The 19,429-nt window shown below is 43.9% G+C and overlaps 1 protein-coding gene across 14 annotated transcripts in view; it reads left to right on the top strand.

Annotated features, from left to right (window-relative positions):
* The first annotated feature begins 8,825 nt into the window (after positions 1-8,825).
* TSPYL5 (TSPY like 5) overlaps positions 8,826-19,429 on the top strand; it is a 55,422-nt gene continuing 44,818 nt past the window's right edge. For 4 of the 14 annotated variants that reach the window (XM_040494053.1, XM_040494059.1, XM_040494056.1 and 1 more), the window contains exon 1: positions 8,826-11,149. In XM_040494053.1, the coding sequence (XP_040349987.1) occupies positions 8,928-10,175 (1,248 nt within the window). In that variant the 5' untranslated portion in view covers positions 8,826-8,927 and the 3' untranslated portion in view covers positions 10,176-11,149. Of the gene's footprint in view, positions 11,150-11,435; positions 11,559-12,380; positions 13,220-19,429 lie in introns of those variants that run through there. The other 10 variants (XM_040494061.1, XM_040494062.1, XM_040494064.1 and 7 more) reach the window with 8 other exon arrangements.

Below are 19,429 nucleotides of genomic sequence, written 5' to 3'. Positions count from 1 at the left end.
TCGCCAGCCTTTGTGGCTGGTGCTATAGGAGATGCCCATGGTGCTGGATTCAGCATCAGGATGGTACTGGGGCTTTCAATTCTGATATTCCTTTCTGGGTTCAGTATTGAGAATACATGTGTTTTCTCTGAGAACATGCTTTTTCGTTTTGTTGCTGTTGTGTGTGTGTGTGCGTGTGTTTTTAACATTGCAAACATTATAAAGGTTATACCACATCTCCTTGCACTGGTAGGTTAAAGGCCAGATTTCTCTCCTTGCACTGCTGGGTTAAAGGCCAGAATCTGTGGCCAGCCTCCAGTAAGTACAGCAGACATAGTGGAATGGGACACATTTGGGTACTTCATTCTGTTTTTTTTTTTTTTTTTAATTCCCCAGCCCTTAATTTTCCTTTGTTCTTTTTTCTTGACTATAACTTTTTAAGTGCTTTTTAAAATGTCCTATTGTCATCAGATATTATACAAATACAGAATGAACAACCAAAATGGGCATTCCAGAAAGCAAGGAGTATCTGCAGTTAAATTAGCTCGAGTAAAAGGAAATGGAACCCCATGCTTATGGATACTAAGTTGATTGCAACACGTAATTGAACATTTTAACCACAAAATACTTTCCCATTAATTTAGAATTCAATTTAATTTTGGCTTTGTTCATTTTTCCAAGGTCTTTGATGTAAATTCCTAGCTTCATGAAGATCTATGACTTGTTTGATATAAAGTGTGTGTGTGTATCTTCTAATTGGTTTCTCTCACACCATGGTTAGCTGGCTGGAGTCTGAGATGTGCTGGGTGATATGAGAGGATTCTTTCCCCCACCTCCATCCCAGGGACCTTAACTCCGTGCCGGTTCTGGTCATCCTCCATGAAGATCCTGGCCTTCCTCAATCTCAGAAGCTAGTGTAAACCATGCAGGATCTTAGATTATATAAAGTGAAGGTGATTCCAATTTCTGTTTTTCATGTTGCCCTTTGTCAATGGCTTTTTCTGGGATTTGCCAAGACTCACATCCAAGTCTTGTTGGGATATTTTCCTCCCAATTTAGCTCCCAAGTGAAATTCTACCAACCTCACTTCCTTTTCTAGAGCATTTCTGTACTATTATTGTGTTGTTGGGAAAGAAGAAGGAGTAAGGATGTTAAGAGTGTGTCTGTGCGTATATATATATACATAGGAAAGGGAACAATCGAGATGAAAAAAAATATATGGGTATGATATGAACAAAACATTCCTGAATGCATAAAAAGAGATGTAGGGAAGAGAGAGACCTTGCATCCTACTGTTCTCTGCACTAGACAACATGTGGTGGTGTTGACTGAGGACAGCTTGTTTTGGTTTAGAAATTGAGGGTTGTTTAGTACAGGAATGGCTGTGGGGTAATTCAAGGAGAAGGCACTGTGCAGCTTACATATAAGGCAAGTTTGGTGTTTGTAACTCAGGGAGCTTCTTTTCTGGTTGGAGACAAAGTTGTAACCCAACTAGGAAGAATTCAAGTGTATGGTAAATTACTGAATAACATTATTAAAAGTAATAACTGCAATAAATGGGGTGCACCCACAGTTCTAAATTCAACCCATAACCAATTTATGAGAGACTTTCTTAGCACTTAATTTGGCTTTAGGTTCTCTCCCTAAATTGTAGTGAAAATTTTCATATTTGGTGATTGGAGTTTAATGGATTTCTTGATGTTTATAATCACAACTATGTCTTAAGAGGCCTTCTTTTAATACCTTCTATTATTTTCTAAAACTATCAATGTCACTTATCTTCTAAGAAGTTTTAAAGTCCCATCTCTTAAGTTTCTCCAGCTTTGGTGCTGCAGGACTAAACCCATTAGATATTGGGCCTGGACTACTTAATACTATTGTAGTGAATATGAATTTTCATAGTTGCAGCAACTTATAAAATTCATGTAACTTAAACAGGGCAATTCAAGTTACTTGGTAACTTACCACTTAAAACTTCTGGTTTCTTTCATGCAGATACTTAATCACATAAGATGCCTTGTTCCTTTTCTCATTTCTCCAGGGCTAAGGATTTTCCATCTTGCCATTGATGGAGGAGGTCTGGTGTGAATATCATCTTCGGTCTTTGCTGGTATCTTTGAAATCTGTCTCTATTTCCATTGTGTCCACTGATGAAGTGTGCTCCCCATGGTTTCTAGTCATCAAATCCTTTACTCTGCATCTTCTTTGCCAACAATACAAGGCCCATTTAAATTCCCCATATGCTCTTAGCCAACCTCCACCTCTCTCTTTACTAAACATGGAGAAACATATGGCTGCTCTTGCACTCTGTTCTGGGGCTGTGGGAGATTGAGAGTAGGGTGGCTGGAGGGTAGGACAGGCCATTTCAGAAATGCCTTTGGCAGCTTTGTGAAAATCAGTAAAAGGAAACCTTGTTTAAAATAAAGTCACAGGGCACCTGGGTGACTCAGTCAGTTGAGCGTTTTACTCTTGATTTTGGCTCAGGTCATGATCCCAGGGTTGTGGAATCAAGTCCTGAGTTACGCTTTGTGCTGAGTGTGGAGCCTGCTTAAGATTTTCTCTTTCCCTTTTTCCCTTTTCCCTGCTTGCTCTCTCTCTCTCTCTCTCTCTTAAATATAAACAAACAAATAATAAAGTCAGGAAGCTGGAAGGGGAGCTCTTGTGCCTACCACTTGTTGACAACTGAAGACACAACAGGAAGAGACACACTTTGTAAGCCCATACTACTTTAGCTGCTTTACTAGCCCAGCAGGAGGAATGTTTTCTTCTTGCCCAGCAACAGTGCAGCCAATGAGAAACAGACACAACTCAGCCAATGAAAAGTGACCATACTTCAAACCCCCAGTTTACTCCAATGGGCGTTTGTTTCTAACAGTCCCTCCCAATTCCCCTTTCTTCTATAAAAGAGCCTTCCTCTCTGTTTTCTGAACTTGCCTATGGTTTTGCTATAGCTTTCATGTTCTGAATTACAATTCTCTGCTATTCCTGAATAAACTTTTTCTTTTCTTTCTTTCTCTTTCTTTCTTTCTCTTTCTTTCTTTCTTTCTTTCTTTCTTTCTTTCTTTCTTTCTTTCTTTCTTTCTTTCTTTCTTTTTTGGTGTGTGCTTGTAAAATAACTGACTTATTTTTAAAGTACACTTGTACATACCTTTCTACTCTCCTGGCTGTCCTGTGATGAAAGAAGCCCTTGGAGGATTTCTTGTCAGGGTTCCAGTGTTAAAGTTGGGAGCTAGTCCTCCCCACTCTTAGATGGCTATCTTTCCCAGGATGGTCTCTACCAACTCCCCAAGGGTTTTGATCCCTGGAGGGATAAATGTGAGAATCTTTTTCTCAAGATCCTGCACCAGCTATATACTCTCTAAATTTTCTCTAAGTTCCTCAAACCCATCTCAGAAAAAATTCTTATTGCCTCTTTGTGTGGTGGAGATAATGGCTTATACATCATCACGTTTTTCCTCCTTATGTTTTATGTTATAAACTCTATGCACTTAGTGCTCCAGGATTTGCCTCTGAAGAGCTAAATTTTTTTTTCAATGCTATTGTATCTTCTCCTCTCAAGAGGCTATTTTGAAATTCAAAGCAAAGCATTTGACTTGCTGAATTCAGCTCTTGCTAGGTTCTTCCGTACTTTCTCCTCTTTAGGATAAAAGCGTTAGCCTAAAGATCTAATTTTAATGGTGAAAATGTTGTAGGGTAAAAAGGAAATGCCAAGAAGTAAGAATAGATCTGTGAATATTTTAAAATATTTTACAGCCACTTATATGATATGAACTGAATAACTTAGGTGGTCTACTATAAAATTTTGCTCTTTGGGGAGGAACTGGAAAGAAGCTAGGCACATTTCTCAAGATATTAAGCTTAGAGGCGGCTGGGTGGCGCAGTCGGTTAAGCGTCCGACTTCAGCCAGGTCACGATCTCGCGGCCCGTGAGTTCGAGCCCCACGTCAGGCTCTGGGCTGATGGCTCGGAGCCTGGAGCCTGTTTCCGATTCTGTGTCTCCCTCTCTCTCTGCCCCTCCCCCGTTCATGCTCTGTCTCTGTCTGTCCCAAAAATAAATAAAAACGTTGAAAAAAAAATAAAAAAAAAAAGATATTAAGCTTAAATAGTTTGTGAAATTTACCATAAGAGGCAGATTTTTCTCTTCCTCCTTGGCTTTTCAAATATTCCCTGTATCACCCCCTTCTTTTCCATGATCTTCCATAACCTGGGAGGGTCAGTTGGCAAAATTCCACACAGTAAGCAAGACGTACTGCCATTTAAGAGGCTCAAACTATCTCCTTGGGGAAAAACAAAAACCCTGTGGCTAAAAATGTCAAGTCTGGGATCTTAAAGTTCTATTGGAGAAACTGGGGGGGGGGGGGATGTTACTTTCTTGGTGGGAGACTAGGTTGGATCACTGGAATGTCTTTTTCCCAGCTTGTTAATTTATATGATTTGAGGAAAATAGACCTTAAAAGGAGTATACAAAGCACAATTTTTTGGAGAACAAAAGTGAGCACCAGTTACATCAGTATTTTGAGAAATGTTTTTATGAATTTGTTTTTTTAATTTTTTTTTTCAACGTTTATTTATTTTTGGGACAGAGAGAGACAGAGCATGAACGGGGGAGGGGCAGAGAGAGAGGGAGACACAGAATCCGAAACAGGCTCCAGGCTCTGAGCCATCAGCCCAGAGCCCGACGCGGGGCTCGAACTCACGGGCCGCGAGATCGTGACCTGGCTGAAGTCGGACGCTTAACCGACTGCGCCACCCAGGCGCCCCAGTTTTTATGAATTTTTAATAAAATTTGCAAATGATGAAATATCACATTTAAAAGAATCAATTAAATGCTTAAATAGGGACTTAAGCCCCTAATTATTGGGAAAAGGTAAAAATTCCCAGATTTCTGAGTTCATGATAGTAAACTTGTTATTTCTTTCATAATATTCACATAATGCTCATGACAAATATAGTTCAAATGGAGATGTTTTATTCCCAACATTGATTGTTCAAATGAAACTCACTTATGTTGAGTATCACCATGCCAGGGATATAGACCATAGAAAAATTATTCCTGGGGTTCTTGGGTGACTCAGTCAGTTAAGCATCTGACTCTTGGTTTGGGCTCAGGTCATGATCTCATGGCTCTGTGGGTTCAAGCCCCAAATCAGGCTCTGCACTGGTAGTGTGGAGCCTGCTTGGGATTCTCTCTCCCTCTCTCGGCCCTTCCCCACTCACACTGTCTCTCTCAAAATAAATGAATTAAGAAAAAGAAAAAGTATTCCTGACTGATGTATGTATTGTTCATGTGTGTAAAAATGTGTATGTATGTGCATATATAATTTTATACGTTCATAAAATTTTTGAACATTGAAAAGGATTTTTACCCACTAGAGAGAGTTTGCTATTTCAATCTCTCACACCATAATTTTACATCATGGAGTAGTGGTTAAGAGCATGGGTGCTGGATCTGATTGCCTGGGCTAAAACCATTAATTTGCTGTGTGACCTTGGGCAAGGTACTGGACCTTTTTGTATAGCAGTAACCTCATCTCTAAGAAGAGGGCAATAGCTACACCTGACCCATGAAGTGGCTGTGGGGATTAAGTGAATCAGAACATGGCATTGTATAAAGTACAAAATAAATGTGAACTTTACTCAGTAACATTACTAGTAAGTGCAAGGCCCATGCTAGCTGCCTTGGAAGATAAAAGAGACACAGTCTTAACCCTTACATGGCTTACTGTCTAGTTGAAAACTCAAGCTATAGTCTCATATAAAGTTAAATATTAACGCCTGAGAAGAACATCAGCAGTTCAGTTCAGCTGCATAGACCATCCTCTTAAATACAGAAGCCATATAGGCTGGGTGACCTGGAGTATCTTTATATAAAGTGGTAGTCTCACATTTGTTTCTCTTCACCTGACGCTTATCTCTTTGACATGATGAAAACAGGCTGGAGGCAGATTGCGTAATAAACACCATTTGCAGTGGCCCAGTCCACATTAACCTTGCAGTGGTTTTGCCATGGATGAGCAGTAAATGACGCAGATGCCGATGCTGGATTAAGGCTCTTGACAACAGAGGTTGGTTGAGCTGTGAGTGCTCTGAGAAGTGGGCCAGCCCACCAATTTCTGCAATTTTTAGAGGGGCAGTGACTGCTTCAGCTAATTTTTAAGTTTTTCTGAGATTTACAGACAATTTCAGACAGTGGTTATCCAGTTTTAAGTGGTAATTTTGTACAAGGACTGGCACAAAACTGCATGTCTAATTGCCTGACAAATATTACAGTTAACTTCTCTGTGAGATTGAGGACAGGACTACTTACGATGGTCTGGGATGTTCATGGAAGGCCTTGGGAAGAAGTAGTTATGAAAAAGCCTTCAACAAGAATTTAAGGTAATCCTTGGACTAATCCTTTTTAAATCAAATATTAATTCCCCTTATTATTTTTTTTTAATAAAGAGAAATGCCTTTATTTATTTATTTTTAAAATTTTAAGTAGGCTCCAAGCCTGTGGGGCTTGTACTCACGACCCTGAGATCAAGAGTCACATGTTCTACCAACTGAGCCAGCCAGGCACATCATCCCTTAACTCAATTTTTAAATTAATCGCTCTGGATTTTCACCTACACACTGTCCCTGAATGGTGCTCATTTCAAAAGATAATTTTGTGTCTAAGTTATGAGTTTAATACATTTTCATTATGTTGATCGGAGTATATAACCTTTATCTATAAAACTGCTTCTGTAGGGAAAAAGGGGTATTCTGAATTTCAGAAGATCAATTTAGAAACCCATTTTTTAAAAACTCTACTTTGGTTGGTTCTTTCACTCAACAATTATTGCTTTTCATTAGTATCAGACACTGTTGTAGGCCCACGTGAACAAAAGAAAGACACCTGACCTCATGGAGTTAACACTCTGGAGAGGAGAGACAGTTAAACAATATACCGAAGAAATAACCGTGTAGTGTGTTGGAAGGCAATAAGTCCTAAGGAATAAAGAAAAAACAGTGCAGGGTATGAGGGATGGGGATGCATGGCAATTTTAAACAGGATGGTTATGGAGAAGATTACACTTAAGCAAAGTGTGAAGGGAGCCAGCCAAGATGACCACTTAAAGTGAGGGAAGAGTATAGAAGGCAGAAGAGCCAGCGCAATGTTGCAGCAGGAGCTGACCCAGTGGGTCTGAAGAATAGCAAGGAGGCCAGTACAGGCGGAAAGGAGTTGGGGGGGGGGGTGGTGTGGGGACAAGAAGATGAGGTCAGAGAGGTAAGCTGGGTAGTGGCAGGAGGGAACTTGCTAGATCACATACAGCCTTGCAGGATTGCAGAGCCTTTGAGAAAGTCAGTGGTCACTTGCACTGGGCTGGCTTAAAGTAAGGCCTGTTTGTATCAAAAGAATTTCTCTTCTCCCCTGTCTCCTATACTTCAACTTTAATGTGGATACAAATAAACTGAGATCCTGTTAAAATTCAAATTCTGATTTCATCCTTCTGGGGCAAGGCCTGAAATTCTCCATTTTTAACAAGTTTCCAGGTGATGCCAGGCTGCCAGTCTACAAGGACACATTGACAAATAAGAGGAGGGAGGGGTTGAGTTCCCAGGGGCTTTGGAACTTACTTCTCCATTAGCTGGGTGCAAGGGACTTCTTGTTCCCCGTGAGCCTGAAAAGATAACCTCAGAAGGTTTTTGTTCATTGTCTTTTTGGTCATGGTCTCAGCACGTGCTACGCTATTTCAAGGTCCTATCACTTGGCTAGTAACAACAGGGTCTAGAACTTGCTCCAGGAACAAGAGCTAAGTTGTCCGGCTTTTTCCATGCAGTGTCTAAGAAGTTTCTAGGGCCTCCTCACTGCTACTATGGAGGCTCTGATTCTTAACTTCAACTTGGGAAACGCTGCTGCACTCCCTGAATAATTAAATTCTCTGACCACATTCCTGTCTCACTCCAGTTGCAGAAGTTCTGTACAGGTCCTATACCTTCAGTGAAAGCCCAGCTGTGTAAACGAGGCCTGAGGCAGCTAGAGGATTTGGGGTAGGGCCACCAAGCAGAAGAGACAATACCCTGCCAATGCCTATTTTACAAGCAAGGCTGGCCTTCTTAAGAGCCAGTGCAGTAATTTGCAGGTGGAGCAGCCCTGGAAGGACTGGCCGCTTGCAAATATAAAGCACAGAGTAGGAGTCAGATGGGCTTGGGTTTGAATTGTGCTTCTACCCCTTACTGTGTAATATCAGGAATATTCCTTGGTGTCCTAGAGCCACAGTTTTCTCATCTGGAAAATGGGAATGACAACAACGCTTCCCTCATTTATTGAGATAATGCACATAAAGCATGCAGTACGTAACCTGGTTCATAATGATGCTCATAAAATACTAGTAATTATTTTTATAATTATTAGTAACATCCCACCTATCAAATCGCTTTGTGGCCTGGCACTACGGTACCTACCTTTACATTCTCTGGAGTTAAGGCACCATGGCAAATCCCTCAGCAAAGGCTTTCAAAGAGAAAAACACAGGGACCAATAGCAGTTTCATCTTGGCAAATGTCACACGAGGTAATAGGACGCACTGAAGATGTTTAGTTTAGAAAGTAGATGATGGGGGGACACACGTGGTCATAGTTGTCGCCATGCTGTCTTGTATGAGAGGAATTAGACATGCTCTATGAGACCTAGCGGGTACAACTGACACCAACGGGAATAAAGTGAAGGACGGCACACGCATCCATTAGCAGACAAAGCGAGGTAGGGGGCGAGGGAGGAGGGGGGCGTCCGTGAGGGTCTGCTCGTGCGCAGCTGCGGCGGCGGAGCCAATCACCGCGCGCAGCCCGTCCTCGCGCGAGGGTACAGTCGTACAGCCGTGACGTCGGCGGTTGCCATGGAGAGGCCCGCTCAGTCGCGACCGCGAGCTGGCGCCAGGGGCCGCGGGGTCGGAGCGTGGCTTTGAAGCTGCTTCCGCTACCACCATGAGCGGCCGAAGTAGGGGTAGAAAGGCCTCCCGCGCCAAAAACCGGGGCAAAGGCCGAGGCAAAGCCCGAGTTCGCGCTGCTCCTGACGACGCCCCCCGCGACCCGGACCCAACACAGTGCCAGAGGCTCGGGGAGGAAACCCAGGCGGCACAGGTGCAGGCTGGCGCGGGTTGGGGTGGCCTGGAAACCGCTGCGCCCGCGCCGCCCCGTCGGCCCGGGGAGGAGGCTGCCTGCCGGCTCCCCCTGGATTGTGGCCTCGCGCTCCGGGCCCGAGCTGCGGGGGGTCGCGGGCAGGCTGCGACCAGGCCCGGCCTGGGGAAGGCCACATCCCTCTCGGAGCGCCTAGCGACAGATACGGTCTTCGTGGGAACCGTGGGAACCGTGGGAAGGCCAAAAAATGGCCCCCGCGTTGGAAATCGGCGTGGTGCTGCTGGGAAGAAGGCCTCAGAAACCTGTAGCGCAGCCGGGAGAGTACCTCAGGCCCTAGCTGGTGGGAAGCTGAAGAAAGGGGCCACTGGGGAGAGCGTCTCCGCCCCTGTGGGAGAAGAAACGAAGGTGGAGAAGGATGCAGGGTCAGGGCCCCTGGCGACAGATGGCAGCATGGATACGCTGGAGACCGTCCAGCTGAAGCTGGAGACCATGAACGCCCAGGCGGACAGGGCCTACCTTCGGCTCTCGCGCAAGTTCGGGCAGTTGCGACTGCATCACTTAGAGCGCAGGAACCTCCTCATCCAGAGTATCCCAGGTTTCTGGGGGCAGGCTTTTCAGAACCACCCCCAGCTCTCATCCTTTCTCAACAACCAAGATAAAGAGGTTCTCAGCTACTTGAACAGCCTGGAGGTGGAAGAGCTTGGCCTCGCGAGATTGGGCTACAAAATCAAGTTCTACTTCGGGCGCAACCCCTATTTCCAAAATAAGGTGCTCATCAAGGAATACGGGTGTGGGCCTTCGGGTCAGGTGGTGTCTCGTTCTACTCCAATCCAGTGGCTCCCGGGCCATGATCTCCAGTCGTTAAGTCAGGGCAACCCAGACAACAGCCGTAGCTTCTTTGGGTGGTTTTCAAACCACAGCTCCATTGAGTCTGACAAGATTGTGGAGATCATCAACGAGGAACTGTGGCCCAATCCCCTGCAGTACTACCTTATGAGTGAAGGGGCCCGTGCAGAGAAAGGAAAGGAGGGCAGGCAAGGTCCAGCAAGGCAGCCAGTGGAGACCCCTGAGCCTGGGGCAAACAAGTCCAACTGATCCTGCATTAGTCTCCCTACTACCTCCTGTTGGACCTGTGCCTAGCTAACCACGTGTGTTTGGCCGTCTGCCTTCTCTTCATGTTGGCCTCTGTGCACTGTATTCCCTTTGGACTTCAGTTACAAGAATATGGTATTTATGATCATGTGCTTTGGCCCCCTCGTGGCCTTGCTTTTTTCACATTAGTGTTACACATTAAATGATCTCACCCCTACTGTTTATACGTTAAGCACACATGCTTCAAGTGTGTGCTGCCTTTGTCTACATTGCCTGGACCGTGTTCTTGGCTCTGGCCTTTCCCAGCTGTCTTTAACATGGACACTCATGAGTCATCCTCCACAAGGACCAGTGCATCCTCGAGCTCTGCTGCTCCAGGGCCAGTGACTTGTTGAGCTTTGTGTTCATGCTGGCCATGCGTGCCATCTGTGGCAAAGTCTTCTGTTGCCACTGCAGAATGAAGCTAGCACACATGGTATTGGCCATCAGCCAAAACTGATTGTTCCAAGGCCCTGGGGCCACCAGCCAAGGTTCCACCACCTACTGGATCTCTGGCTTTGGCTAGGGGCCTATGCTGCCCTGCTGGATATGTGGAATAGCACTTGACTGCTGGGCATGGATGAGGTTAAGGGTGAGAAGCATAATGCCATGTGTTCTATACCATTATGCATCTCTTCCTGCCTCTGGGTCCTTATGATGAACATTCGTCAGGGTCAACACCGTACCCCATCACTGTCAGGCCACTGAGATTTGTCTAGGTTGCTATTGGCCCCACTTGGCTTCCCAGTCAATGAGGACCTCAAGAACTGCCTGTGGACCAAGGCCCCCTGCCAGTGCATGAGACACACACCTACCTTCCCCAGCCTTCTAGGAACCCTACTGCTTGCCAGACTGATGGGCGGGTATGTGACATGTGCTCACTGTCATCGTGCTGCGGCTCCAGGTGAGAGTGAGGACTGGACCCACATACAATCTAGGTACCTTTGTCAACTCTTCTCATCCCTTGCTAGCATATGACCAGAGTGCTATAGTGGGGTTGTGGGGAAAAGGGATTTTTGATCTATGGGCCCGTGTCTACTTTATCTCATACCTCTATACCTCCTTACTTGCCCTTCCTTCACTTCTCTTCCTTCTTCCCTCCCTTCCTTTCCTGTCCTCCTTTCTTACTCCTCTACTCCCTTCCTTCCTTCCTTCCTTCCTTCCTTCCTTCCTTCCTTCCTTCCTTCCTTCCTTCCTTCCTTTTTTGTTTCAATATTACTACAGCTCAGAAAGTGAAAACAACTGAAAAGCCAAGGTTGTCTGCATACAGCTAGTGAGAGAGTTAGGACTTGCTGTGCACACTCACACATTGGGCTGACAGAGGGCAGAGGAAACCAGAACGCCAAGGTCTGTAGTCGAACCTTTGTCCCGACTCCTGGACGCACTCTATAATTCTGAAGTTGAAAATTCTTTTCATGGCTAACATGCTAGAATTATAAGTCCCAAGGCAGCAGTGTTGTGGACTTAGTGTTTACTCCTGTTCCAACTTTTTTGTGTGTGCCCCATAAGACCCAGTTGTCTCATATTGTTTCTTCCTCTGTGGTAGCCTCTGGCCATCTGGCCCTCGTTCCCCAGCTTTCTACCCTCAACAGTCCTTTGCTGTCTTTACTTCTACCTTCAGATACCCTTAGGAGTAGGCTTTCGTCTTGGGGCATGGGGTCAGAGTGGGCAGAATCTGTTCTGGATCACCAAGGCTCATTCCCAGTGGGTGTAAAAGCTGAGCTAGGCCCTTTTTCTCCTTCACATCCCTAAGCGTGATGCATTAAGACTGTAACTCCCATTCCTTGTGGGAGACCTTGTTCTGAGTTCCCCAGGGGCTGGGGAGGCCTTGACTCAAAATTGTATACAGGATGTGCCAGGCAAGGCAGTGGCAGCAAAAACAGAGTAGGAATGAACCTGATGTGGAGATGGGCCTGGAGAAGCAGATAGAAACGGGTGAAGAAACCTCAGGGAGAGTATGCCTATTTCTCAGTGATGGGGGGGACAGGGAGGGACCTTTTCCAGAGTGAGGAGAGGAGAGTTAAAGGGATCATGGGACAATTACAATGCCTAGATGTAGGTTTGCCCCACGTTTTGTTCAGTCATTAACTCATCATTAGTGGATTTTATAAATCACAGAAAGAAACCCAAAACAGAATAATGTTACTTTGGATGCTTTCTCTTTTCTAGGTGTGGCCTTGCGTATGTGGAAGATTGATGCTATATGCTGCTTATTTTTGCCATAAGTAAAATCTTACCACTAATGGGAATATGTAGCAGAGTAGGTCTGCTTTTTTTTTTTTTTTTAATGTTTTTCTCTTTATTGTGGACATTTTCAGACATGCACAGAAGTGGAGAGGATGGTCCCTGGACCCTGAGTACCCATCACCTAGCTACATCAATTATGATCAACCTGGTATCTTCCTCTCCCCACCTATATTGTTGATGGAAAGTCCAACACTGTGCCAATTTAAACTTGACTACTTTGGGAGATCAGGACTCTCTTTTGGTGGTGATAGTGGTGGGGTGCACTATCATGATCACATCAGGTCTGCTTTTTGCTTTGAATGTTAACTGATGAAGTTCTAGAAATGGGCCTTAGAAGTGAAAGTCTTCAAGATTAACAGGGAGTACTCAAAAAGAAATGAAAATGTGCTCTCTTTCCCCTGCATCACAACAGGAGAGAGACTGTTGTGTTGTAAATCTTTCAAAGACTGATATAAGGTGCTTACTTGAGACCCTTCACCAGAATATCAGTCTTTTTTTCCTGTAAAAGATGGAGACTTGTGTGACTGTTAGAAATACCATCAGCTTGTCCTGGTCTCGTGATATAACTGTGGTCTTGAAAGTATAATTTGGTAATTGTTGCTGTGTTCTGTAAAAATAATCTCCCAAAAGTAATCAGTAACTGGTTGTCTTACTTGCTAATTTGACATCCTGGTAATAATGCAATTATTCCTTTGTTCCTAAGTATAAATAGTTGTAAGCCTGCATGCATTATGGAAAAATAAAAATCTGTATCTCTGTTATATTTTTTATTTTTAAAAAAGAATTGGAAGGTTAAGCCGAAGCTGGGTAGTTGAGGGGATGTGTACATTGGCCTCGAGTGATTCCTAGGTCTCAGGCCCTTGTGTGACTAGCTATATCACAATACACAAAATTCAGATTCCCAAGCCCTTAGCAGATAATGAGATTCTGTGGTTCTGGAAGGAAGCCAGGGAGTTCTTGTTCTTAACAAGTTTTCCAGGTGATTGTAGTGTAAATCCAGTGCTTCTCAAATTTTAGAGTACATCTGAATTGTGTGAGGAAACTATTAAAATATGAATTCTGATTCAGTAGTTCAGGGTGGAAACGGAGATGCTGCATTTCTTTTTTTTTATTTAATTTTTTTAGTGTTTTGTTCTTAGAGAGAGACAGAGCACGAGCAGGGGAGGGGCAGAGTGAGAGAGGTACACAGAATTAGAAGCAGGCTCCAAGTTCTGAGCTGTCAGCACAGAGCCTGATGCAGGGCTCAAACTCACAAGCTGTGAGATCATGACCTGACCTGAAGTCGGACGCTTTACTGACTGAGCCACCCAGGCACCCTGGAGATGCTGCATTTCTAACAAAATTCCAGGTGATTTCAGTGCTGGTGGTTTGTGAACTACTTTGAGTGCCTAAGGAGGTGATGTTCAAGTCCCATTCAAACGGGAGTAACAGTGCTCAGCCTTGGCTGCACACTAGAATTATCTGGGACACTTAAATATGCTGCCAGAGCTTTGTACAAATGCCAAGTAAATCAGAATGTGGGAAGGGGTTGGTCCAGATACAGGTATTTAGAAACATCCTAGGTGATTCTTTTGTCTATCTAGAGTTGAGAACTAGGGTTACTGATGCTGTTCTAACACATCTATAAAAAGGTTAATTCTAGTAATCAAGAGAAGCATCAGCAGACAACAGAATGCCACATAGCTGCCCAGCAGAAAATAGTTGGAAAAAATTAGAAGTGGGTTGTTAAATGACAAGATAATAAAATTAGTTTACATGAGAAAGGGCTTGAATCAATAAGTGTACAGTGTTTAGAGCATAGTAGGTTTAAGATATTGAATGAATGAATAAATTTAAAACAGTTTATAGAAAAATGCCTCTGGGCTAGTCTGATAATTAAATTAGTAAAGTAGATCAAATTTGTTTCTAAGGATGTATTAGTTTGTTGGGGCTTCCATAACAGAGTACCGTGGACTGGTGGCTTAAACACCAGAAATTTACTTCCTCAGTTTTGGAGGCTAGAAGTCTCAGATTGAGGTGTTGGTAGGGTTAATCTCGGAAGACCTCTCTCCTTGGTCGTAGATGGTCGTCTTCTGTCTTCACACTGTCTTCCCTCTGTGTGAGCCTGGGAGTAGTGGACGGTTGTGGAAGTTGTGTGTGGCTGTTCTGCAGGCCTAGATTGTTTCCCTGGGGGCATTGCGGGCCTTGTGTTGCTACATCTTCAAAGGGGAGTGGGAAGAATCAGGATTTTTATGTAGAATCTCCCAATTTTGAATGCTATCAACTAAAAAAATTTTTTTTAAACCCCTAAAGCCTCACTACTATTGATATGGGGAGTGCAAATCGGTATGGAGAGCAGCCTCTTTTTCAGGCTCAAGCCTCTTCTTGGGGTTCATGCCGACTCCTCTGGAGTTAGGAATTGGGGGAGGCTTTCTGCCCAGTTCAGCTCACACACTTGCTTTTTCATGGATGTAAAGCCTCCACTTACCAGGCCTCCCTTTCACAGCCCTCCACTTGGGTTCCATCTGATCTGGGATTCACTACCTGCCCATGGGCTCATTCATTTATTGAATGTGCCAGTCTTGGTGTAGACATTAGAAATATAGCTGTGAACAAATAGAACTTTGAATTCTGCCCCCCTCCTAGGTTTCAACCTCTTCTCAGATTTTGCCTGGGATTGTCAATCTATTTCTTTTTTCCCTTTTCCTGCATAGGGCTTCTGAATGTTTTAGATCAATATGGGAACTAAAAGAAAGTCTCTTTTTCACCCTCTGACCTCCTAGATCAGAGTTCACAGAGCAATTAGGCTTTTAATAACCTGAAAAATGAGGGCTTCTTGGAGTAATTCTCATTAGGCGGGGAGTCCCTGGCCCTTTTCTCAACTTTGAATTTTATTATAAAAGGACTTTTGATTTCTAAACTCATTACTGGCTGGGCTTTTTTGGAAGTGTGCTGGGTTTGACTATGCCATGGGTGAGGGAGGAGAACAAAACAGACTTGCTACGCATAGTTTATTGGAAGTTTTATCAGCTTCTGACTGTCTCTCCTTACACTTGGGGCTTCTGCTTCTGGTCTGCTCCACTGGTTTGCAACAAGGCAGAGAGGCATACTGCTCTGGGGTGGCCTCCCAGAGGGAGGAGACTTTGCCCTCAGTTGCCCCTTTCAAGATTTTGGAAAGCCCTTATGCCTTCTCAGCCCTTGAGATCCTAGGCTTGGATGAGCCACTGTTACTGATGTTACATATCCCTCAGATGTTGGGGCAGCAAACAAAACAAAACAAAACAAAACAAAACAAAACAAAACAAAACCAAACCAAACCAAACCAAACCAAACCAAAACAAAACAAAACAAGAGAACCCAGGCTATTCAGCCTATGGTTTATATCTGTCTTTGTCCTTAGCATCTTCACTTCTGCTTTTGGCATCTTCTTCAACTGTATTTCACCATTCCAGATCATAACTCACTTCTGCTAGTTCGTTTTTATCTGGAACTCTGACTTTGTGCTTCGGTACCCCAAATCAGCATTCTCTGGTTACCTACTCTCCAAGGCTCAAATCTTGAGTTCCTTCCTCCTCTCCCTGCCTCCTGTCAACCTGGTTCTCAGCTGAGGTTTGACAAATATAAGACAAAATAGTCACCATCCACGTGACACTTCATGCTTCCCAAACCACATTCACTTACATTATCTCAGTTATAACAACTGTCCCCTGAGATGGCTCAAAGAGGTTAAATGACTTGACCCAAACTACCCAAGTGGTACGCGGTAGATCCAGAACTCAACTCAGGTCTGCCGGTTCCAAACTCCATCCATACTTGTGATGGTAAACACAAGGCCCAAGCAGATATCTGGTACTGTGAATCTAGGCACTTCTTTCCACAGAACCTGGATTGATGCCTTCACGGAGTGCATCAGACCCCTCAGCATGGCACATTAGTCAGTCACAGCCAATCAGAGTTGGCATGAGTGGGAACCTTCTTGGCGATCCCAAACTACAGCCTGCTGTCGGAGCTCAGTTAGGAGCTGGACTAGCTAGGGTTGGGTGGCTCAGAACGGTGGCTGAGGCTTCTTTTAACTGCTTTGTTCTAAGGTCAGGATCGGCTCAAAGTTTTAATACCTGAATCTGAATGATTCGGGGAAAAGGAGGTAACTCTTCCATAACACGGAGTCTGGTGATAGGAAGTTGCAGGCTTGCTTCCATGGCTCCATGATAGTAGGACTCTGGTCCACACCACTGCTTCCTCTTCTCTTGGCTTTTTTTTTCTCATGGTTCCCCAGCTGCACGTAAGGACAGGCAGGAAGGAGGGAAAGGATGTCTTCTCATATGTCTCTGTCTTTATCAAGGAAGGAAATCTTTGCCAGCAGTCCCTTCTGGATCTCAGGAGAACTGAGTCAGGTTCCTTGGGCCATAAATGGGTCACACTCCCACACTCTATTTTAGGGAAACAGCACTTCTCAGCATCTCTCGTGGGTGTAGGGGTCTGCCATCAAAGAATAAGGAGAGCTCAAGAGGTTAGAATGGACAGGAGATTTTAGTCGCCTGTGGGCTCATCCTTTCTGGAGTGATGTGGCTGTGCTGCTGACACAGACACCACATACTAGGCAGAAGCACTGTGCGTCTGCACTTCCCGCCTCCCAGCTCTCCTGGGCACCTCTTTTGCCAAGAAAGCTCTACCAGTGCTTGGTGTTCTGTGTCTCATCTCCTCTGTTACATGGCTAGTGCTCTTCCAGCCAGGCAGTGCCTTTTCGGTTTTCCTCTCTCCCACAGCACCTCACTCAGGGCTCACTCAGCATTTGATGTATGTGTTCAGTAAATGCTACTTGGGTGGCTGTGATAAATCAATAATATTTCTAAAATGAAACTTTTGAACAAGTCAATCACCAATCAGAACTTTCAGGAGTAAGGTCCAATCCTAAGAAGCTCGTAACAGGCCCTTTGTTATATGACTGCATTAAAATTTATTTTTTTTTTATTTTAGAAAGGGAGAGAGAGCCCAAGTGGGGAAGAGGGGCAGAGGGAGACAATCTTATGCAGGCTCCATGCTAAGCATGGATTGATGCGGGGCTCAATCCCATGATCCTGGGATCATGACCTGAGTTGAAAATTAGAGTTTGTCAGTCAACTGACTGAGTCATCTGGGTGCCCCTGACCCTACATATATTTTATTTCAAACACTTTTATTATGAAAAGTTTTAATATACATAAAAGTTGACAAAGCACAATGGTTACCCATATGTGATTTTTAACTTTGTGCCATATTTATTTTGTCTGTATATGTTTTGCTGAGCAGTTTGGAAAAAAGTTGCTTGACCACTGAATCCTAAATACTCAGCTTGCATCTCATAAAAAAGGATTTTCTGGGGTGCCTGGGTGGCTCAGTTGGTTAAGCGTCCAGCTTCAGCTCAGGTCATGATCTCACAGCTCGTGAGTTCAAGCCCCGCGTTGGGCTCTGTACTGACAGCTCAGAGCCTGGAGCCCATTTTGTCTTCTGTGTCTCCTTCTCTCTCTACCCCTCCCCCACTTGTGCTCTGTTTCTTTCACAAAAGTAAATAAACATTAAAAAAAAAAAAAAGGATTTTCTGCTGCATAAACAAGACTATTATCAGGCTACAGAATACAGTTCCCAGATACCATCTAGTATTGAGTCCATTTTAGTCCATATTTGGACTTTTCCATTGTTCCCAAGATTATTTTACAGTATTAGTTTTAAAATCAAGATTAAATAATGCTCAGTCATTCATCTAGCTATCTCTTCAGTCTTTTTAAAACAAAAATAATCGCCTCACTTTTCCCGCCCATGATATTGACTGAAGATGTTAGGCCAGTTGTCTTCTAGGATGTCCCAAATTCTGGATTTGTCTGATGGCTTCTTCCTGGTGTAATTTAACTTTTCCCTCTGTCTCCTGTATTTCTTGTAAAGTGAGGGATGCAGATGAAATGCCTTTGGCAAGAATACTACGTAGACAAAGTGGTGTACCTCATAATACATCACTTCCAAAGGCACAGTGACAGGTGTCCCACTGTTGTGCTGTTGGTTTGATCTATCAGTTAAGATGGCGATCACAATTAGTAGGTAATCTCTGAAATTACTGTGAGGATATTGTTTCATCCCAAGGTTTTATCAGCCATTGATGACATTTGGCCAAATCCGTTATTTCACTGTGGGATACAAAACAGTGACTTTCTGAACTTGGCATTTCCTTTACATATGCTATCTGGTATTTTCCTAAGGAACACCCAGCCCTTATCATCTAGTGGTGAACTATACTTCCTTGTGAAAGGCAGTATAAATGTCTAATTTGTTCCTTGTATTACCTATTTTTGGAATCAGAAGTAAGTGTAAATAATTGCTTCTAATGGCCTCAAATAAGGGTGTGTTATTCTTTTCTCTTTACTATCACTGTGGACTTGTGGGTTTTTATTTATTTCATGTTTTATGATCAATTGCAACCATTTTTCTTTTGGCTACTCAGTTGATCTTCATTTTGCTCCTAACTTAAAAAAAATTTTTTTTCTCTAATTGAGAGAGAGAGAGAGAGAGAGAGAGAGACAGAGACAGAGTGCAAGCAGGGGAGAGGCAGAGAGAGAAGAGACACCGAATCCAAAGCAGGCTCCAGGTGCCAAGCTGTCCGCATAGAGCCTTATGTGGGGCTTGAACTCACGAACTGTGAGATCATGACCTGAGCTGAAGTCAGACACTTAACCAACTGAGCCACCCAGGTGCCCCACTCCTAACTTTTTATCAGACTCCTCCTTGACCCTGATTTTCTCCCATTATCCTCATGTGCTGTGCTGCAGCCAGTGTGACTCACTTCTCTGGATGCCCACTGTGCTCTTTCACACCCTGAACATTTGCATGAACTGTTAGCATAGGAAGAAAGCCCTTGCAGCCCTTCTCAAATATGGCTCAGATACTGTTGTACGGGGGCCATACTTTTTCATCTGAATTTTTCCCTCCCTTCTCTTTATTTCCACAATATTTTGTCCACACTT

Source organism: Herpailurus yagouaroundi, unplaced genomic scaffold (genome assembly GCF_014898765.1).
Source record: "Herpailurus yagouaroundi ecotype Mexico unplaced genomic scaffold, PumYag 186, whole genome shotgun sequence".
Lineage (NCBI taxonomy): Eukaryota > Metazoa > Chordata > Mammalia > Carnivora > Felidae > Herpailurus > Herpailurus yagouaroundi.
Note: the sequence above shows the minus strand (reverse complement) of the source record. Positions and strands in the feature narration are given on the sequence as shown.